The following is a 23,111-nucleotide window of genomic DNA, read 5'->3' as shown; positions in this document are numbered from 1 at the left end:
CTCTTCTGGTTTGCCCTATTCCTGTTAATAAAAATTTTACTATTTCTATAATTCATTCAAACCCCACATTTATTCATCTGTTTGTTCCATATGAATTCAGCCCTGACAGTTCTAGGCACCAGGATAGATGTTAGGGATATAAAGATGATCCTCAAGGAACTTGACAACACAATGCAGTGATTCTCCAACTGTGTGACAAGTCAGAAAGGCTTCAGTGTTTTTAAAAAAGGCAGATACCCATACTTCATTCTAGACATACTGAATTAGAATTCTCAGGAGCAAGGCCTGGGAATCTCTGTCTCTAAAAAGCTCTTGAGGATGTCTTGATGTTAAGCACGGCATAGAGCCACATTAATCTAAAGAAGCTAAACAGAAAAAAATAATTGACTACAAATCTATGTAGAAATAGCAATATTAGGTATCTGTAGAAGATGTAAAAAGCATAAGAGAAAAACTATCTGAGCCTGCCTGGAGGCCTCAAGGGAGGTCTCATGGAGCAACTACAGTATGGGATGAGTGGAGAGTAGAAAGGAAGAGAGAACATCATATGCTAAGAGATGGAAATATCAGCAAGCTGGAGTTTCCTGGAAACCACAAGTCATTCAGTATTACTGGTGGGTAAGAGTCAGGAACCATGATGTGTCAAGGTGTGGGGCACAGCCCGAGTGAATACGTACAGTGGTTAGGTCGGCCCAGTGGTGGTGGAATTGAGACTGACTTGTTTGAAAATCCTTGCACCATCACTTGTTAGATAATTTTAAATCTCTATTCCTCAGTTTCTTTATTTCTTTTTTGAGATGAAGTTTCTCTCTTGTCCAGGCTGGAGTGTAGTGGCACGATCTTGGCTCACTGCAACCTATGTCTCCCGGGTTCAAGCGATTTCCCTGCCTCAGCCTCCCCGGTAGCTGGGACTACATGCATGCGCCACCACACCCGGCTAATTTTTTGTGTTTTAATAGAGATGGGGTTTCACCATGTTGGCCAGGATGGTCTCGATCGCCTGACCTTGTGATCCACCCACCTCGGCCTCCCAAAGTGCTGGGATTACAGGTGTAAGCCACCGTGCCCGGCCTATTTCAGTAAGAGGTGTAAATATCTCATAGGATTGTTAGGAGGCTAAAATAACACAGGTGAAGTGCTTAGAATGTGGTATTCAATATCATGAGGCTAGAGCCGGGGCAGGCAGTGTGTACACAGTGCTAGAGCAGGTGGACTCTGGGGTTAGTCTCTGGGTGGAATCTCAGTCAATTCTTACTAATTGTGAATCTTTTGGCAGGTCTCTTTACTTTTAATAATTCACTCCCCATATCTTATTTGTGTCTATTCACACAATTCATCTTCCTAAATCCAGATGTCACCATTGAATTCAGCAAGTGTTTACTAAGCTTTTCCTATAGGCAAGAAAATATATCATTCCTCCCATGGCTTCTTGTGTATGCATGAAGGCAAACTCATTAAAAGATGCCATTTAAACATCTTCCAACATTTGCCCCAAATGTTCTCCCCAGTGCTTTCTCCCACCTCTCTGTTATCTATACTTTTTACCATCAGAAAATCCTGCTCTGTGTTTTGACACCTTTGGTCTTTGCTCATTACAGTCCCCTAAACCAAGAATATCCTCCCTTGAGATGGCTTTTGTAACCCTACCTACGTGTCCTTCAAAACCCAGCTCGAATGCTAGGCCCTCCATGAAGCCTTCCCAAGTCAGTCAAACTGTAATTGAACTTGAGCCTCTATAAAGACGTTTGAACCTCCATTAAGGCATTTATCACTTACTGCTTTCATGAGAGTTATTTGCACATATTCCATAAGCTCCTTGAGAACAGAGCCTGTGTCTAATTCATCTTGAACCTGCTTCATGATATGCATAAACTAATTTACTCATTGACAGTACTCAAGGGTGGTCCTTCTGTAGAAGAACATCATAATTAAATTCTGAAGTTTTCTACAGCTGACTGGAATTCTTATCTGTATTTCACTCTTTTCTCTGATCCTTACTGTCTTCTCTTACTCATTATCACAATATATTTTAAAATGAAATCTACAGTTTTCAGAGAAAAGGTACTATTTAGATATCTCCTAATTAAATGTGTATTATTTTGAATTTTTACAGAAGAAAGGTGATTGAGAGAGTATTATTACTATTGTGGTAGCAGGCAGTTATAAATAGTAACAACAACAAAATATTAAAACAAGCAAAATCATGAGAGCAACTCTGAACAAGAGGTAATTATAGCATAAGGGATTTAAAAGCTCCAGGTTCTGACATTTTTGCAGGGAGTTTGATACAAAGGGCATATTACAGCTGACAGAGAACAATGTGTACATCTGAAGAAAGATGACTTTAGATAATTGAAAAGTAGGCTTTTCTTTTAATGCCAGAGAGAGCAACATAGTTATACAAATTTCACCAAAATGAATAAGTAACATAGAGTGTAGCAGCCATTTAAGCAGAAAAATTCCTTTTGGTATACTGCCTAGACTTCTGCACAGAAATATTGTTGAAAATGATCATAGAGTCATTATAGATTCAGTGATTTCTTACTCTGGAACTCCATTAGCAATGATACTGGAATGCCAGACTTCTTTATCACATACATAAGCAAATATAGGGCTCAAGCTAACTTGGATCCATTAGAGATTCTGCAGGTTAAAATATAAATATAAAGTGTACAAGAAGATGTGTGTAGACTATGTGCAGGTGCTACATCATTTTATATGAGGAACTTGAGCATCCATGGATTTTGAGATTTGCAGGAGTTCTGGAATCAATTCCTCGTGAATACAGAGGAACAACTGTGTATACCTTTTATGTACTCTGCTGTTAATAATTGTCTTGTTTTCTCTTTGACTTACTATTTAACACACATACTGCTAATTTATTACCAAAATATCTTCAGGAGTAAGTCTCATCTCAGTATTTACAAGCATATCGGGTATTAATTTTACCTTCTTGAGGACGGTCATCCTCCCGCTTCTGCCTGTACTGGTGGTTTTCCAAGCTTGTTCTGTCTCTATTGCCTGGGTCATCCTCTTGCTTTGCTTCACTGTGGGATTCCTGTGTTCAAGGTTTGTCTCTTACAGGCCATAGATTAGTCATATTTCAAACATCAAGATGATAATAACATCAGTGACAAGAGAGACCAAGCCCCAAAGGAATAAAGGCCCTGTGTTTTTACCTACAGGATATTTAATCACATTTTGTGTTTTAAAATTTTAATTGGTCTCTCATGCCATTTCACTTAAAATAAATTTTCCTTTTAAATGTCTGTGAATGAATGTTTTCAGTTTTAACCTATTACCTTTAAGAAGGTAGCAAGGGCAATTGAAGATGTGTTAAATATATAGCACGGTTAAATCATAAAGTAGAGCGCTTTTTTGTTTTTAGAATTTTAGTTTCTTATATAAAAGTCTAAGTAAAATAGATGGTTTGTAATATGCTCAAGTGCAACAGTTTATATTTTATGATTCTGAAGATTAACAAGGTGAAATCTGCAAAGTTCAGATATGTAACTCTCAACAATACATAAAAGCATAAATTAAATAAGGAATTAATATTATGCATAAAGAGTAAATCGTATTTAGAGAGGCATAATATGAAGAGAACTTCAGAAGTTGCATACAAGCTTCATATGCAGAATATTTTTCTGAGGCGTTCAGATTTTTCTCCACATTTTAATCGGAGGACTTTAAAATATTCTAGTCTTAGAGTAGCATATTAACCTCTTGTCTTCTCTCCTCCAGGCCACGTTTCTGTATTTTTTCCATGCTTTTGATTCTTATTTCTAATTCAGTAAGAATATTGAGGAACAGAGGTAATGAAGCATAGTGAAGATCAGACATTTTAAAGCAATTTATTGAATGAAGATTTATGTATTCGGCACCTGCCAACTGAGTGAAACCCCGAGATGTATATATTCCAGTGCCGAGGACAGAGTCCACACCTAGCAGATGATTTAGTAAATTTTTGTATAATTAATTGAGCGAATAAAAGAATGAATAAATGAAATGCATCGAGGAAATGTCTTTCCTGAGGTATCTGGATTTGACGCCAACAGGCCAGAATCACATTTTCAATTCTGCTTGAAAATTTCTAGAATATAACAGAGGATGTGGACAAATAGAAAATAAAGAAAGCAGTGAACTTCAGAACTAGACGGCGTAGACGCGGCAGCTGATTTTGTCTGCAAACGGTTCCCGTAGCCTTTCCGTCGCGAATCATTTACGCAGTCGCGACCGGTAGTGACGTCACGAGACTTGGCGCTCGCGGGAAATTTTGTCTCGGTGTGGTCGGGAAGAACGCGCGCTCGCGCGGGACTTTTCAAGCGTAGGAACCCGGGAACTGGAGCTGCCATGAGCCTCTGGGTGGATAAGTATCGGCCCTGCTCTTTGGGACGGCTGGACTATCACAAGGAGCAGGCGGCTCAGCTGCGTAACCTGGTGAGTCCGCGGAGGCCGGGAGCGTGGGAGAGGGGAGCCCCGGGCTGGGGGTTTCGCGCCCTTGAGGAGCAATGCTTCCCCCTCCCGCAGTGGAAGGTGATAAGTAAGATGGAGAAAAATAAAACAGGGAAGGGGGAAAAGGTGTGGGCGACGGGCTTTTGCTTTTAAACCAGAAAAGCTCCACTGAGAAGTGGCCTCTGAGCCAAGACTTGAAGGAAATGGAAAAGTCATAAATACAGAAATCTGAGCAAAGAGTGGAACAGGTAAGAGGGGACAGCAAGTGCAAAATCCCCGGGCAGGGATGTGCACAGCGTATTCTAAGAACCTCAGGAGGCTGGTGGAGCCGATCATGTTGAACCAGCAGGAAGGGTAATCGGAGATGGGATGCGTGTGTTGGGATGGAGTTGGGGGTACACAGCCAGTAAGTCTCAGAATGAGATGGGAAGCCATTGGAGCATTTTGAGCAGAGGTGACACCATGTGATTTGCCTTTTAACTGGCTTAAAATTTCTCGATGTCAGTGTCGTTATTTACAAGGAAAGTGTTGTAAATGTGTATTTGCTCCAAAGATTTCTAATCTTCAGGTAAATTGTATTAGGACGTTCCTGAGATTAGTTCTTTTTTTTTTTTCTTCCGGAGACAGTTTTGCTCTTTTTGCCTAGTATAGAGTGCAATGGCATGATCTCAGCTCGGCTCACTGTAACCTCCGCCTCCCGGGTTCCAGCTATTCTCCTGCCTCAGCCTCCTGAGTAGCTGGAATAGCAGGCGCCTGCCACCACACCCGGCTAATTTTTGTATTTTTAGTAGAGAGAGGCTTTCATCACGTTGGCCAGCCTAGTCTCGAACTCCTGACTTCAGGTGATCCGTCCGCCGGCCTCCCAAAGTGTTGGACTTACAGGTGTGAGCCACTGCATCTGGCTGAGATAAGTTCTTTACGAAAGATTTCCTCCCCTCTGTCCTTACGCCTCTTTGTCTGTTGTAGTTGATAAAAGTGTCTAATGGCAATGTTTTGTGAGGAAGAAACTGAACCTTTCAGGGTGTAGAGAGGAAAGAAGTATCTTTAGGAGAATAAGTTACTTAGTGTCTGTGGAAGACGTTTATCCACTCCTTTTAAGGACCCCAAATTAATATATGATGCTGATGGAAACGTTTTTGCCCAATACCCTGGTTTTCCCTTACTGAGCTTTCTTAGATGTACAGATACTATTTAATTGTTAAGTGCTTCTTAAAAATAAGAGATAATAAGAAAAGACTGTATATATGAAAGTCATTAGAATAGTTGATAGTGTTGTGAGATTAAAGGTTTTTTTTTTTGGTCTCTATTAATACTGCATCTATACTAATTTAAAGTAAATTACTGCAGTATCCTTCATTTATAGACAAATTACATTTTCCATCAATAGCTTTGTCTTCAGTTTTCCTAGTCAAAGAATACATTTTATTTTCTGTGGCCACTTTTTGTTGTACAGAATTTGGAATGTAGTTTTGGACACCAATTTAATATACTGGTCTTATGTGTTAAATTTGCTTTTAAAAAACGTTCATCTGTTCTTTTACTTGCAGCTTAATAAAACTATGTGACATTAAAAGCGTAACCCTATTTTGGTTAGATTGAAGTTTAAAAAACAAAGGCAGTAAGTGTCTGTGGGAGAGCTGCCGTTTTCCAGACCCTGTTAGATTGAAGAATTCCTCTCCTTGAGACTTTTCAGTGACAGAGATGGATGAATTTACAAAGTATTAAAATTCATTGCAATAAGCGCCTCTGTTAAGATATGTATCCCACTTTTTCAGTAATGGTTATTTGTAGAACTTTGCTTTATAAGATTTTATGTTTCTGAGGCTAAGGTCTGTCACCCAGTCATCTTTATAGCCTTCATAGTACTGGTTCCCAAACCAGACTGATCATCAGAAAGACCTGAAAAGCTTTTGCAAAACTCATCATCAGCGGATACTGTTAGTGCTGTACCCGGTCCTCTTGCTTTTAAGTGCACGCAGACTGACTTCTGACTACTAACTTTGTACTTCTGTACTTTACCTGAGGGTTTTTGTCTCGTTGACACCCATAAGCAGATTTGAAATGCCTGGAATTAATGCTGTCTCTTTCCCCCATCTACTTTCCTAAGCGGGCTTCAAGAAAGAACTAATCAGAGATAATTATACTGCAGCTTCCCCATCCCCTAGGTGGGTTAACTGTAGTGGATGTTTCTGTTGGCTTTAAGAGTTTCCCTAGCAGTATTAAAGAAAGATGCCTGGTGGTATTCAGCTTCACAACGCCCTCTTACTGGCTGCCGGCCTTTGCCTGTTTTGCATCCCCACTCTCCTATGAGTTTTCCTTTATCTCACAAATAACCTCCCAAAGAAACCAAATGCACTGAATTGTTATCACAGGGACTGTTTCTAATAGTCCAAACTAAGAAAGGCCTGGATCTCAGAGTTACTGAATCCTAATCTCATGGGTGATAGGGTCTATTCATCAGCCAGTCCTTTATTTTAAAAAGTTTTCTAGGAGATTCTGATAGCCAGGTTTGGGAGTTCTGCTTTCTTAGCATTTAGTTTTGTATCTTGCATGTACTGTGTCATGTATATAAGTTATACAAAATTAGTGCCAGGTGAATTGTAAACATTTCAGAATATATCAAAAGATACACAATATTTTATGTATCCACCCATCAAACTCCAAGTTTTACACATACATAACTTGGGTATATCTATCCATGAACTTGGAGTTTCATAGGTAGACACATAAAATATTTGATACTTAAAAAGTAGTTTGGTTCTACCTAGAGCAGTTCAGTTTGACTAGGGAAAAATGTCTTTTTTTTTTTTTTTCCAGGTACAGTGTGGTGACTTCCCTCATCTTTTAGTATATGGACCATCAGGTGCTGGAAAAAAGACAAGAATTATGTGTATTCTACGTGAACTTTATGGTGCTGGAGTGGAAAAATTGAGAATTGAACATCAGACTATCACAGTAAGCATTTCACTTTGAGGCCCTGAAAGTAATTCATAGTAGGGACTTTCAGTCTTGGTCATGTATGCCCCCATAACCCAGATGCTTCCTAACGTATGATTTAAATAAGAATTCCACAGGTAATCTTGGGGCACGGGATTTGAGAGCTACTGATTTATGGACCTGTTATAGCCAGAGCAAAGCCGTTTACGTTAGATAGGAAATAACAGCAACAAGGGGGTTAGGGTAAAATGTAGAGGGTGAGATTAATTTCAGATTACCTAATAAGACAGTGTCTTAGCTGGAATTAGAACTCAGGTTTCCAAACTTTATTCTGAGAGCAGTAGTGGGAATGGAAAGAAAGAGAATGATTTTGAGGCAAAATGTTAAACATGGTATCAAATGACTTGGTAAAGAGTGGCAGCTGATGGACTGGAAGAGGAGGCCTGAAACTCTGGGATGTTGAGAGGCTTCCTGTGATCTTGCCCTTGCCGAGATGTCCAGCTTCATACCGTGTGCCACAGTTGTATGCTCTTCCATTATGGATGATGTTTAAGATCTAGCTGACACGTAGCCTTCCTTTTCCTACCGCATTAGAATTAACTTTTCTTCTACAACTTCTCATTTATACTTTTAGTACTATTTACTTTGTTTTGCTTTGGTTGTTGTAGTTTATACATCTTCTACGTTAACAAGATTGTATTTGTTTTGACTGTATGTAGAGAACATGTTGTATTCATGTTCATATCCATAGCCTCTGGTAGAATGTCTTTAATAATTAGTCATTGGAAAAAAACATATGCTGACTGTGGATGGTAGTGCTATTAACAGAATCTTCAGGAAGGTAACTGGGTTTTAGGCTAATGTAGATTAGCATATATTTAGACACATTGAGTTTGAGATGCTGGTTGTATGTTTTGGTGGAAATTCTTATAAAATATGTAGGGACAAGTTTAGCAAAAGTGGTGTGGGATCTGCCAGAAGAAACTAATATCTTTTAGAGGGACAATAAGTAGCCAATCAAATAGAATGTTTCAGCATGTTCCCAGACAGAGGCTTAACATTTTAAATTATCTTTTGCCTCAGGTGACACTAAATATCAATGTAATTCTAATTAAAATTCAAGTGGTTGTTATAATTCTGTGAAATGATCTTAAAGTCCATCCATATGGAACAGTACATTTCTGAGACTAGCTAAATTAATTATGAAAAAAGATTAGTGAAGTGGGGCTTGTGTTACCATATATTAAATCTTAGTGTATAACTAGTACATATAAAACAGTATTATATTGGCATGAAAGAGAATCAGACAAGTGAAACTGGAAAGAGAACTTAGAAATATGGTAGGGTTTCTATTTCAAATCAGTGGAAGAGGATGAGCCAGCAGAGTATGTCATCATAGCTAGTTATCTATCCTGAGAGAACAAATTGAGTCCCTACGACATACAATTTATAAAGACAAATTCCAGATGAATTAAAGACTTGAATGTTAAGATGAAACACTAAATATCTTACAGTAAAATTTTTTGAACTATATGAATTGCTCATGGGTCAATAAAACTTTTTTTGGAAAGCATGGAAACTAGAGAAGAAAAGAAGTAGGTACTTGGATGTATATGAATTTGAAAAATTGATATGACAGAAATTATACATAAAGTCAATAGAAAAATGAAAGATTGTCACAAAACATTTTAAAGGAATGCATAAAAAAAGATTTTTACAAATTGGCAACAAAAAGAAAATCTGGTAGAAAACTGAATAATAGATTCTTCTGTAACAGATAGTCACAGGAGAAAAATATAAGTGGCAGTAAACACATACAAGGATGCTTGACCTTTGTGATAGTCAAGCAGTGTGAGTCCGTTATATACTCACCAAACTGAAAAATTGAAAGGCATGATCAAACGTACTCTAGATGGGGAATGTTGGGGAAGAGTGTTGCCAGTGGGAAGGTGAATTGTTAGACTGTTTTGTGAAGCAGACTGGTCTATACATATGCACATACACACACACATGTATTATATTAAAGTTAGAAAGCACATTCCCTTCAATCCAGGAAGTCTTTATTGGGAATCTCTTACATAGAAATGAAAGCAGTATATGCAACATATACACAAAGATATTAATTGTGGAGTTGAGTACAGAAAACAAAATGTCCATCAGTATAATTGGCTTTGAAACATCCACGCTATAGGTTGGTGTGTGACTATAACACTGTACCAGTTGTATGAGAGGGATTGCCAAGATATATTAGGTAGGAAAGGCAAAACACAGAGACATATGTATGATTTCCTTTTTATTAAAGTTTTTATTTTGTACAGGAAACATTGACACTCCGTAAAATATACATTTGTGTATGTTTATCTTTGTGTTAACATGGAAAAGGCTGAAAGGAACAGATCGTTTCCAGTGATCTGTATATCAGATGGTATACAGAATTGGTTTGAGGATTTCTGGAGATAAGGAAAAGAAGTAGTCACAATAAAACGGGACATGTAATTTGACCCAATTTATATTAAAACGTGTTTATCTGCACATTGAGAAAAGAATGAGATTAACAAAATTAAAACATGAATAGTGGTTATTTCAAGTTTTACTTTGTATAATAAAAGGAAGCCAATGAAAATACAAAAGAGTGGGGAAATAGCCAATAGATAAATGTGAAAAATATCTTTTTCTTTGTCCGCAGACTCCATCTAAAAAAAAAATTGAAATCAGCACCATTGCAAGTAACTACCACCTTGAAGTTAATCCTAGGTAAGTTACTACTATATAGAAATTAAGCATTTTTAGAAAAATTGTTTTTGGGTTTTCTTTTTTTTTACAGATTGAAACCTTTTTTTGAAATAAATTGATGTATGTGGAAGCACAGTTTATAAAGCAGGTTAAAGTGGAGCTGCCCTGCTTGAAATGGGATTCCTAGGGCCCTTCCTGTTTTGCTTTCTCTGTCAAATAATTTCAACCATATATTTACCTTTTCTAGCTCTAGGGAACTCATTGATGTACACATAGTATATTGTATTGTCAGTAAGTTTTTGTTAAATTATATAGGCTCATTCATTACTTATGAGCAGTGTGTCTTAAAAAGTTTATAATGTTTGGAGTAAATATTTCAGAAATTGAGTTGCCAAATCTTAATTTGTCACTCTCTTTAAGTTTCTTGATTAGAGGTATTCTAATAATCCACCAACCAACATCTTTATTTTCTATCATGTGATGATAAAATTAAGAACTTGTTGGAGAGGCATGGAAAACTCATGCAACAGGTGTTAAGTATTAAGTGGTGTAGACATGATTCTGGGAGCTAAATTGGGTAAGCTGCAATGATCTGTGGGGCTGGATGAGTTCTTAAAGGGAAGAGAATTGAGGATATTGTCAGGCAAACTCAACATGGGCAGTGGCACAGAGGCAAGAGTGAACATCCGTTTCAGGGAGAGGGAGGAGACTGAATGCAGCAGGAAGAATCGCATTGCAAGCTAATACGTATGTCGTTTTCAGTAGCAGGCACTGTGTGAGAAGCTTTGCCTGGATTATTATGTTTAATCTTTTAAACAACACTAACAGATAGGTATTATTATTTTCTCTAGGTATCCCAAAGAAAACTAAGAGAAATAAGGTTGTTGGGAATGGGTTTGATCATAAAAACAGAGCGAGTGTTAATTCCATAAATAAATGGAGAATGTTGTGGATTCTTGGCTAGGAAAATGATCGTAAGAACCACACTATAGGTCTATTGATCTATAATAATAGGAGTGACTTGGGAAAACTTAGTGGCTGTTTGAGAAAATAAAGTTGTCTGCTTTGACCTCATTTTCTCATTGTGAGTTCTGAAGCATGGATTACCAGTTGGAGAATAAGCCAGTTGCTTTTGGGGTGATTGAAATTAATATTCATTCAGCCTAAATTGACCTCTGTTGGTTTGAGAGGTCTTTGACTGAAGTGCCAAAGCAATAATATTGGCATAAATGACAGATCAGTTCCTATAAGTTACCAGTTTACAGAGTTTTGACTTGTGTCTTAAACTCAATTTGCTTGTCTCATCGCCTTACTGAGTCTGAATCAATTCCATTCTAATGCTGGGAGCAGACTTCTCTTTGTTTGTTCTCTCTTAGACCTTTGCTATTCTGGGGATGCAGAAGAGGAATAGGGATTGAATTTCTGTTTCAAAAAATTATTTTTGTATTTCGAACAATTATAGATAATTAAGAAATGAGCTGTAATTAGGTATTCGTTTTCAATAGTGGGTTCGGAAACATCAAAGTATTTGCTAAACTGTGCCCTAAGTATTAGTAGTTGCTCTTTTTATGTTAACAGTAGGCTTAATGTAAGAACACGTTTAGTGTTTTCAGTGTTGTTAATCCAATTGGAATACTGTTAGTATTTTTAATGACCTTGAAACTTCTTACTTTTAAAGGGCTTATAATTAGAGTTAGGTGATATTCTTTTTGACCACTTACGAACTTCAACATTTTTCTTATAACAGTATTAAGGGCATACTGTATACCATTATTTTTGTTTTGTGTAGTGATGCTGGAAATAGTGACCGAGTAGTAATTCAGGAGATGTTGAAAACAGTGGCACAATCACAACAACTTGAAACAAACTCTCAAAGGGATTTTAAAGGTATGTGATCCAAAGACTTCTTTTCATGCAGCTGCCAAGCATTAGTGCTCTTTTTTTTTTTTAAAAAAAGTTACGAAAGTGAACAAGAGAGAAGCCTGATCTCTGTGCTCATGGGAGTTTATAGTCTAATGGAATTGAATTTTATGTGAAAGAGGATTATTTGTGCCACTCATTTGATATTTTAGAACAGGATGAGTAAAAATGTGTGATTTAAAATCAGAAATTACATAATTTTAAAATAACTGTTCTTATGACCACAGTCACATGTTCATTATCAGATATGTAGATACAAAAGAAAATAGTATCAACTATATTCCCACCATCCAGAGATAGCTACTATTAATGGTTTAGACTTTACCTTCCAAGAATTTTTTCTGTATATGTGCATACATTCTTACTGGTGAGATTTTGTGATAAATTTGCCGTAATTTAATGCTTTTGATACATTTTGCCAAATTCTCTATCTGAAAGAGGGTATAGATTTATACTACCAATAGCAGTGTTTGGGAGTGCTTATTTCTCTATGACGTTTATCAATACTGAAGATAATTCGTTTTAATCTTTGTCAGTTTCAGTGGAGAAGGTAGTGTTTTGTTCTTCTTCAGTGAGTGTGATACATTTTTCTTTAGTTTCTCATTTTTATTGTTTTGTGAATTCCCTGTACAGCTGATTTCTTCAGTCTGCATATTTCAAAATAAATTTACATTTATGATTTTTTCACTACTATATATGGATGGTTATATTTTCTGAATGTTTTATATATATGTGGCAGTTACTCATATTTATATCTTAATTTTATATCTTGCTATGTTATTAAATTCTCTTTGTAATTGTCTTTTGATAGTTTTCTTTGAGGTTATTTTTAGATGTATATTCATATAATTTGTAAATAATTTTTTCTTTTTCTTTCCAATTTTTATGGCTCTAAATACTTTTTCTTTTCTTTTCTTTTTTTTTTCAAGACAGAGTCTTGCACTGTTGCCTAGGCTGTAGTGCAGTGGTGCAATCTTGGCTCACTGTAATCTCTGCCTCCTGGGTTCAAGCAATTCTCCTGCCTCAGCCTCCTGAGTAGCTGGGACTGTAGGTGTGCGCCACCACATGCAGCTAAGTTTTTTGTACTTTTAGTAGAGACAGGGTTTCACCATGTTGGCCAGGATGGTCTCCATCTCCTGACCTTGTGATCCGCCCGCCTCGGCCTCCCAGGGTGCTGGATTATGGGTGTGAGCCACCGCACCCAGCCCAATACTTTTTCTTATCTAATTATGTTGGCCAGTCCTCCAATAGGGTGCTTAATAGTAATGGAGGTTGCAGATGTCCATGTCATGACTCTAGAAGGAAAGCCTTCCTGTTTCCCCATAGTTAGTTAGTTGCTGGATATTTGATCATGGCAAGAAAATATTCTCAAGTTCCTATTTTATTGAGTGTCTTTAACATGAATGTGTGTTAAATGTTGTCTCATGTTTCTTTTTCATCTGTGAATGTGCTTCTATGATTTTTCTTAGTTCATTAGTATCATAGATTATATTACTGGTTTATCTAATACTAAAACTTTTGCTAGGCACCGTAGCTTAAGCTAGTAATCCCAGCGCTTTGGGAGGCTGAAGTAGGAGGATTGCTTGAGCCCAGGAATTCAAGGTTGCAGTGAGCTGTGATGGCACTACTGAACTCCAGCTTGGGTGACAGAGCGAGACTCTCTTGTCACATTTGTTGGGATTCTTTATTTTGTCTCTTTTTTATCTGTTCTCAATTTGGATTCTGTTTCTGGGATTTCTTCTCATTGTGGAGCATTGTCTTAGTCTCAAACTCCTGTCCTCAAACCATCCTCCTAGCTCGGCCACGCACAATGGCACAAGCCACCACACCAGCCATGGCCATGTGGAATGCTGTCTTAGAAGAGAGCTTCATTTTGTTATTCTCAGAGTCTGCTGCTCTATCAAACCTTATTGCATCAGGGTTCCCTTGCTCTCATCCATAAATTGGGCTCTGTTGAGTCTCCCACCTCGGTAAGACTGCTGCTTTCTTTGAGACAGTGTTTCATTGCGTTGCAACAGGCTGGAGTGCAGTGGTGCAATCCCAGCTTACTGCAGCCTTGACTGCCTGGGCTCAAACAATCCTCCCACTTCAGCCTCCTGGGTAGCTGGGACTACTGGCGCACACTACCATGCCTGGCAACCTTTTGCATTTTTATAAACATGGTGTTTCGCTATGTTGCCCAGGCTAGTGTTGAATCTTTGAGCTCAAGGGATCTGCTCTCCCCAGCCTCCAAAAAGGCTGGGATTATAGGCAGATTGCAGGCATGAGCCACTCTGCCCAGCCAACTGCTGCTTTCAGATTGGTCCCATGATGGTTTCTAGTATGTTCCTGTGGGCGATTTTGAGCTTTTCCTGTCCTGGCTGTCAGAATTTCCTCCCACACCATTGCTGATACTATGTGGGCCTTTCCAGTTTTAGTTGCTTATTCTCACCTGCTTATGTTTGGGATTCTCAGGTAAAGCTTGTTGCTTGGTTTCTATATAATGTTCATGGGTTCTTGGTTTTGGAATCTTTAGTTGTTCTGTTTATATTTGGACACATCCAAATGTGACATGCCGCCAGTGCATCTTCTAGAGGTAATTTGTTAATATAATGAAAAATACAATATTGGATTCAGTTTCTGTCTATACATTATTCCTGAACCATGTTAAGTCTGATCTGTGATCGTGGCCAAATGGAATCTTACTTTATGGTGGCCAGGTATCTTTATGCCTTGTTGCCTACATCATCTCTTGCACCACTGTTTTTCAAAGTCTGTTTCTTGGAATTTAATATTTTAGATTAAGTTGTACCACAGAAACGTGCTGCCGAGAAAAGTTATTTTGGGGAAATGCGGCACAGCACATCCTTGTCTTGGTAAATTTTAGTGTGTATAAATAATAAAGGCTTAAATGATTTCTACTATAAAGTGACCTTTTAACTTCATTTAGCCTAGTGTTTCTTGGCCTTGTGTGATTATAGATTCTTTTTTTTTTTTAACTAGCCCTGCCAATGCAAGGTCTCAAAAAATTAAAAACTCAGAGCTGTTCCTCTCCATAGAAATCCTTAGTAAAAGATGAAAGAGTTGTAGGATCTGAAGAGAAACTGGAGTACGACTGCAGGTTTTTAAACTAAAAAATAAAATAATTTTACCATACTTATAACTTTAACTTATCTTTGCCAAGGGGAAGAATAGTATATCAGGCTTATTATTTAGTATTTCACTGTGGATGATGAGGAGGAAGAAGAGACGAGTTAAAGTTTGAGTGAACTCAAGTTAAAGTTTGTTTTGTGTCTCTTTGACTCAGTGGTATTATTGACAGAAGTTGACAAACTCACCAAAGATGCTCAGCATGCCTTGCGAAGAACCATGGAAAAATATATGTCTACCTGCAGATTGATCTTGTGCTGCAATTCTACATCTAAAGTGATACCACCTATTCGTAGTAGGTGCTTAGCAGTTCGTGTGCCTGCTCCCAGCATTGAAGATGTAAGCTTTTCTGAAAAAATCAGTTCAGATTCTCTGAATACTGTATGCTTGTTGTAAAAGAAAGGAAGCACATCGGTAATTTAAGAACATCTACAGACCTGGATGCAAAGCATTAAATACATGCACAAACCAATGCGTATAGTTGTAAATACCAGATGCTAATATATGGAAAGTGTTTTTCTCTTTAAACCGTCTTTTATCTTGAACAAGTATATATGTGTGTGTATATATATATATATATATATATATATATATATATATATATATTTGTTTGTTTGTTTGTTTGTTTTGTTTTGTTTTGTTTTTTTGAGATGGAGTTTCGCTCTTGTTACCCAGGCTGGAGTGCAGTGGCGCGATCTCGGCTCACTGCAACCTCTGCCTCCTGGGTTCAGGCAATTCTCCTGCCTCAGCCTCCTGAGTAGCTGGAATTACAGGCAAGAGCCACCATGCCCAGCTAATTTTTTGTATTTTTAGTAGAGACGGGGTTTCACCATGTTGACCAGGATGGTCTCGATCTCTGGACCTCGTGATCCACCCGCCTCGGCCTCCTAAAGTGCTGGGATTACAGGCTTGAGCCACCGTGCCCGGCTTGAACAAGTATATATTATGAATTTTATTAAACTAGGTAAGGGCTAGTCATTTACTGTCTTCTTTCTCAGGCTGATTTAATTGGCTGTAAGAAGAGGCTAGAATATCGAGGAAGTAGATTTTGCAAAGAGATGATGTGGGAATACCTAGTCCCTAGGAAGGGAATTAAAGTTAGTATGAAATAACATTAATATTAATATATATACATAGATATATCTTTTTTCTATCATTCTTAACAGCCATCAGCGAAAGTTATGATTCCTTACATTAAATATCTTTCCTGCCTTAATAGATTTTGGTAGATTTCATAGAGAATAGGGATAACATGTAACATTGTATTAGATGCAGAGTGGTAAGTTACTTTTAGTGTAAGTTTCACTTATGAGAATCTTGAGTGTAATACAGTTATAAGAGTCTAGGAAGATATCAACAGAAATTAGTCTCACTCTGCTTTTTAATGGATTGCCCATTTTCGTTAATTTTATTTGTAGATTTGTCATGTGTTATCTACTGTGTGCAAGAAGGAAGGTCTGAATCTTCCTCCACAACTGGCTCATAGACTTGCAGAGAAGTCCTGCAGAAATCTCAGAAAAGCCCTGCTTATGTGTGAAGCCTGCAGAGTGCAACAGTGAGTGGAAGGGGTAGTTACTGCAAGAAACATTCTAGAACTTTGGCCCCCAACCTTTTTGGCACCAGGGACCAGTTTTGTGGAAGACAATTTTTCCATGGATTGGGCAGGAGTGGGAGATGGTTTGGGGATGAAATTGTTCCGCCTCAAGATTATCAGGCATTAGATTTTCATATTTAGTGTGCAACCTAGATCCCTCACATAGCAGTTCGCATACAGTTCGAGCTCCTATCAGAAGCTAATACTATCAGTAGTCTGATAGGAGGTGGAACTCAGGCAGTAATGCTGACCTATCTACTGCTCACCTCCTCCTGTACAGCCTGGTTCCTAACAGGCTAATGGTTGGGCACTCTTGTTTTAGGACATAAGCACACTTCTCTTTAACTTCTTGTGTTCTCTCTTTGTCATGTAGATATCCTTTTACTGCAGATCAAGAAATCCCTGAGACAGATTGGGAGGTGTATCTGAGGGAGACTGCAAATGCTATTGTCAGTGAGCAAACTCCACAAAGGTACCAGTATAAAATGATGACAGTAAAGGTTTCATTATTGAGATATAATAGGACACATATTAACTATTTTATGCTAATACTGTGTCATTTTGAATTATGATTAAATCCTGAATGTAAATATTAACCTTTTAAGGAAAAGGTAGGATTTAACTTCAGAAATTTAGTAGTTCAGGACAGTTGGTGTGTGATACTATGCCTTTTATTAAGCTGTAATGTCATGAATGTTATGGCTTACATGTGATCATGTAAAAGTAGAATGTATTTTAATTTTAATTTTTCTTTCAGGATCTCAGATGACTTAATATTAACACATAACAAAGCTAGACATAATGATTGTAGCTTTCTGGTAAAAGACAATGTATTAACTTTGTAATTGATGATGCCTCATGTGCTAGAAAGACACCAGACTATAAATCAGACTTTTAGTTCTTGTCCTGAACTTGTAGCTCAGTGTTCTTGATCAGGTAACTTCATTTTAGAGTTTTATCTTCATTTGTATATTGAAGATAATACGATTGACCCACCAAGGGTACTTGTGCCTTTGTTTTGAAGAGCAAAAGATTAATGGTTTGAAAACTAGAAAACCCTGTGGTTATAAATGACCATGAGTTCTACCAAGGATAGCATTGTGTATATACTATTTTTACTTTTACTCAGGAAGTATTTTTTGACATATTTGCTGCGAAATTGTTTCCATTACTTCTGTCGGTCTGTTATTCATACCTTGACCGTTCTGAAAATACCTCAGCTGATAGTTGTTGGACTTACGGCAGCTTTGATTGAGAAGCAGTTTGCTTTTCTCCAAATAAAAAATGACAGTTTAAGGCCCACTAACTTTGGAGTGTATGGAGAAGGTTTTTCAGACTTGCTAAAGCAGTCTCATATCCTTGTTGGCTGTCTGAACTGAGAAATGATCTTTGGACCTTGCAGAAGGTAATTGATCATTTTAGGGTTCAGAATAGACTGTGTGCAGCCAATAGAACTTAGTCTTCCCTGGTCTAATGAAAATAATAGTGAGAGGAACATGCCATGTTTCTCCTTCTGATGATACATCTGATGAAGTTTAATTTTTATAAGAAATTATTCGAAGGGATTGTAACATGTATTCCCTGGTTACCATATAGATTGGTAGAGGTGGATAGTGAATTATACATAGTGGGTGGTTAGTATTTTATTTAGGGTTTGCTTTGAATTCTCAGAATTCCATTATTTTAGTTGAAGAAAATGATAGTTTTCTCCAAGAAGTACCAAATGTTTTAAGTAGTCTCATTAGGGAAAAAAACTTCATTTTTAGGAAAAAGTACCCATTTTATTTTGTAAAATGTTGATTATCAATAAAGCGATCTTGCCCTTTAAAGAGATAAAGTTCAAATAAAGCATGTCTTAGGTGCTTTTATGTTTATAAAATATGCCTACACTGAAGATGACTTTCTTGTTTTTGTTCAGATATTAAAGAAGAAATTTTGGTAGTAGTAGAACTTACCTACTTTTAAGGGATTTAGGTATTCGATGTTGTAATATTTGACAATTATCACATGCATTTTTAAAGTGACTTGATTATTCCTTTGCCTAATTCTTCTAGCTGCTGTTAGAATTTCTTGTGGTTTTCCTAACACATTTTGGCAGCTTATAAGTGAACTTGTGAAAGAAGCAATGCTCCTGTTTCCTGTTCAAACTAGCAATTGTGGGAATTGATTCCATTGTGCTACATAAAAGGAAATTTTGCTCAATTTCAGAAAGGCTTGGGGCTGGCCAGAAATCCTGGAATTCTGATACCTTTCTGATCATTGGGCCACACAGTTCCAAATGATTTCTGATTTCTGACTCCTTTGTCTTGCTGAAATATTTATGGTCTTGATTTTTCATTTGATCTTAGAACCGTCATCATTTTCTAATTTGAATAGCAGCTAATGTTTCATGAATGATTATGTTAGCTCTTATACCTCCTTATTTAATTGATATAACAGACCTATGAGAAAAATATAACTTTGTAGATAAAAACAAAAACAAAAAAACAACCCTGACGTTTACGGAGATTAAATAACTTGTTCAGAGACATTCCATTATTAATAGGCAGACACAGTTCTAGAATACCCATGTTTCTCTGATAGAAACTTTTGTACTCTTAATCCCTTGTAAGCTATTAGAACATAATGCTACAGACATGGTAAATGTAGAATATGTTAATTTTTAAAAACAGTGATATTAGAAGTGAACTCAGACTAACACAAGATACATGTTAACATGTGTGCGCCGCACACAGTGTAGTTAATTCAGTTGTATAGGTAACTACATCCTGAATCAACTTTTCTGAAATAAGCTATATGCATATATTAAAATAATTTCATACCATTTGTCATTTATTATTTATGCTTTAATAATCAAATTTTATTTTTGGGATGTCAGAAATCACAGGCTTTTGAGTTGGGCCTGAATTCAAATGCTGACTCAAATACGTGAGTCTTAATGGAAGCCTGAGCTTTCTGAAGGTTAATTCATAAAGTAAAACCATACAGTGGGTACTTGGAAAAAATACCCTGATTTTCTTCACAAAATACCAATCACTTTGTTTTTTATAGGCTCCTTGAAGTTCGTGGAAGGCTGTATGAGCTTCTAACTCATTGTATTCCTCCTGAGATAATAATGAAGGTAACCCAGTTTCAGATCTTGAACTTTTTACAGCTATAAAATTTGGACATTGGGTGTGTGATCATAGGGCTTTTTGCAGTACCAAGATAACACTTCTTTCTCTCCAACTCACTAATTGGCATACTTACTAAACCTCTATTGTGTGCCAGGCACTATTAGAGGAATGCTGAAGGAAAGAAGGGAGGGCTTGCCCACAGCAAAGTGATATTCTAGTGGTGTGAAAGGAGAGCAAATAAAGAAGCAAGACGATTTCAGAATGCTCTAAGTGCTATGAAGGAAATACTAAGGTGCAGTGATAATAATGCAGGGTGGGGCTACAAAGAAAAAAGTGAAGGTCCACCCTTCCATTTCCACAAAGGTAACCACTTTTAACAGACTTCTAGTCTCATAGAAACAAGTACGTGTATATATGAAGTTTCACAAAACTTCTCAGTGTTCTGCACTCTTTTTACTCATTTTAGTAAGGATGTTGTGTCATGACCATATGTATAGATTTACTTTGTTCTGTTAAGTGGATGCTTTTCTGTTGTGTGACTGTATCATAGTTTTTCCGAACATGACCTCTGTTGGTGGAACTTTAGTCTACAAATTATTATTGTTGTTATAAATAGTGGTGCATCTTTAATATCCTTTCACCTTGTGCAGTTACTGTTTGGAATTTAGAATGTGGTTGATACTCACCCAATTTTTTTTTTTTTTTTTTTGAGACTGAGTTTTTGCTCGTTACCCAGGCTGGAGTGCAATGGCGCAATCTCGGCTCACCACAACCTCCGCCTCCTGGGTTCAGGCAATTCTCCTGCCTCAGCCTCCTGAATAGCTGGGATTACAGGCACGTGCCACCATGCCCAGCTAATTTTTTGTATTTTTAGTAGAGACGGGGTTTCCCCATGTTGACCAGGATGGTCTCGATCTCTCGACCTCGTGATCCACCCGCCTCGGCCTCCCAAAGTGCTGGGATTACAGGCTTGAGCCACCGTGCCCGGCAGTACTCACCCAATTTTTACATCATGGAAAAGGTACCAAAGTTTTTGCTTTTGGATGAAGGATATTCATTTATATGAAAGAATTAAAGATCTCACATATATAAGAGAGAGTATGTTAACTTTAGACTTTTTGTGAATGAGAGAAATAAGGCATGCTTAGCTATTTTTATTAATGATTTTTAAATTGTTGATTATTTTTCTTCAGGGCCTTCTCTTAGAACTGTTACATAATTGTGATGGACAACTGAAAGGGGAAGTGGCCCAAATGGCAGCTTATTATGAACATCGTCTACAGCTGGGTAGCAAGGCCATTTATCACCTGGAAGCATTTGTGGCCAAATTCATGGCACTTTATAAGAAGTTCATGGAGGATGGATTGGAAGGCATGATGTTCTGACTTTTATCAGTTATTCTTGCAAAGATTTCTCAATGTCATTATTTACATACAGCTTATATTAAGAGTTGAGGATAAATTAACTGTACTTAATCATGTTGTATTTGTGTTTTTTTGGTAATAACTTCTCTGTTAACTATTAATCATCCTCTAAGTTAAATAATTGTTGCTATACTATTGAATTACGTAGTTTTGTACATAAATGAGACTTTAGAGTCTAGGAAAATTATTTTAATTTGCTTTAAACATTTGTTATTTAGGTATTCATTGTTGATCCTCCTACTCTCTTCCGTCTAATCTCTCACCTGCTAAAGGAGATTTATACATCAGAAAGCAAAGATTATGTTCGTTTATCCAGATGACCATTTTCTGCCACAGGTAACATGATTGTCTGACAGGTCATTGTATTTAATTCTAGTTTCTCTCAGTGAGTAATTACATTTTTGTAGGAAATGTAAGAATTCATTCTGAAACATAATGGTTGATATGAACAAAATTACAAGTACCATTTCTGTTGAGACTGCAGATTTCCAACTTTTATTTCAGTGGTTCAGGTTAGTGTTAGGTCAGTACTAAGAAGTAAGCATGTTTTCATTAATTTAAGTACTTCAAACTCTTGAAGAAAATTCAGAATGTAAGAACGGTATGTTATTGTAGTAATTACTCTTTGAACAGGTTTAGTGTTTTGTCATTAGTTCTGCCCTTTGGATCATTTTTTAATTAAATACTTTGGTTCATGGGCCAAAGGGTTTACTTGACAAATTTGTGTGACAGACTCTGAACAATTCCTTTCCTCTGAAGTATAATTTATGAAATAAAATGTACCAATTTAAAGGGTACAGTTTGATTTTTAACCAGTGAAACTATGATCCCAATCAAGGTATAGATGCCATCACCCCAAAAAGTTCTCTCCATATCCCTTTGCAGTCAGTTCATTCCTACCCTAGGCCCAGATGACCACTGATCTTGTCATTATAGATGAGTTTTGCCAGTTCAAGAACTTAATGGAATCAAATATTGTAAGCATTCTCATGTAGTACTTCATTCTCTCTCATTATTGAGATTGATCCATATTGTTGAATGTTTCACTAATTTTTATTTCTCAGTATTTTTGTATATACCTTTAAAGCCCATTCACTTTTTGGTGGATCTTTGGTTTATTTCCAGGTTTGGTTATTATGAATAAAGTTGCTGTGAATCCTTATGTTTAAGTCTTTTTGTGGACAGGTTTTTGTTTGTCTTGAGTAAATACCTAAGAATGGAATGACTGGGTATACAATATTGTAACATTAACTTTTAAGAAGTTGCTAAGCTTTCCTAAAGTTATACTACTTTACATTTCTACCAGCAATATAAGAGAATCCTTGTTGTTCCTATAATTTTGGTTTTATTGACTTCTGTGTTGTTCGTTTATATTTTATTAACCTTTTTATCTTCTACATTTTTCTTCTTAATTTTCTAGGTTATGAACTTGGAAATTTAAATAATTAATTTTAGACTATTTTTTTCTAATGTCATTTAAAGTTATAAATTTCACCCTGAGTACTGATTAAGCTTTTTAGCTGTCTCCTACAAATGTTGACATTTTAGGTTTTCATTTCTACTTAGTTCAAACTTTAATCATTTCACTTGTGATTTTTTTTTTTAACCCAATGAATTACTTGGAACTATGCTGGTAAATTTCCAAGTACTTAGGGATTTTCCAAATATATTTTTACACCTCCGTCTTTCTTAGTTTTTAGTCTTTTACTGAGAGAAATATTGAAATCTCCCTCCATAATTATGCATTTATCTAATTCAGTTCTTTTAGACTTTATGTATTTTGAAGATCATTATTAGGTACAT

The 23,111-nt window shown here is 36.8% G+C and overlaps 1 protein-coding gene and 1 non-coding gene across 6 annotated transcripts in view; one reads left to right on the top strand and one right to left on the bottom strand.

The window, feature by feature from the left end:
- Positions 1-4,246: 4,246 nt before the first annotated feature.
- Positions 4,247-23,111, top strand: part of RFC3 (replication factor C subunit 3) — a 138,058-nt gene continuing 119,193 nt past the window's right edge. For 3 of the 5 annotated variants that reach the window (XR_012514444.1, XR_012514442.1, XR_012514443.1), the window contains exons 1-9: positions 4,247-4,440; positions 7,273-7,410; positions 10,079-10,146; positions 11,915-12,012; positions 15,332-15,513; positions 16,593-16,729; positions 17,142-17,240; positions 19,820-19,889; positions 21,078-21,644. Coding sequence is in view for 2 of the 5 variants with exons in the window: in XM_074387848.1 (XP_074243949.1) it covers positions 4,354-4,440; positions 7,273-7,410; positions 10,079-10,146; positions 11,915-12,012; positions 15,332-15,513; positions 16,593-16,729; positions 17,142-17,240; positions 19,820-19,889; positions 21,078-21,255; positions 21,527-21,540 (1,071 nt within the window). In the remaining 3 variants the exon portion in view is untranslated. Of the gene's footprint in view, positions 4,441-5,243; positions 5,338-7,272; positions 7,411-10,078; positions 10,147-11,914; positions 12,013-15,331; positions 15,514-16,592; positions 16,730-17,141; positions 17,241-19,819; positions 19,890-21,077; positions 22,471-23,111 lie in introns of those variants that run through there. The other 2 variants (XM_074387848.1, XM_074387849.1) reach the window with 2 other exon arrangements.
- LOC120365891 (U5 spliceosomal RNA) lies at positions 15,027-15,137 on the bottom strand. The gene has a single exon (XR_005580723.1). It is a non-coding gene; the product is annotated as a U5 spliceosomal RNA (small nuclear RNA).

The sequence above is a fragment of the Saimiri boliviensis genome, chromosome 16 (assembly GCF_048565385.1).
Source record: "Saimiri boliviensis isolate mSaiBol1 chromosome 16, mSaiBol1.pri, whole genome shotgun sequence".
Classification (NCBI taxonomy): domain Eukaryota; kingdom Metazoa; phylum Chordata; class Mammalia; order Primates; family Cebidae; genus Saimiri; species Saimiri boliviensis.
This window is presented reverse-complemented; position numbering and strand designations above follow the sequence as displayed.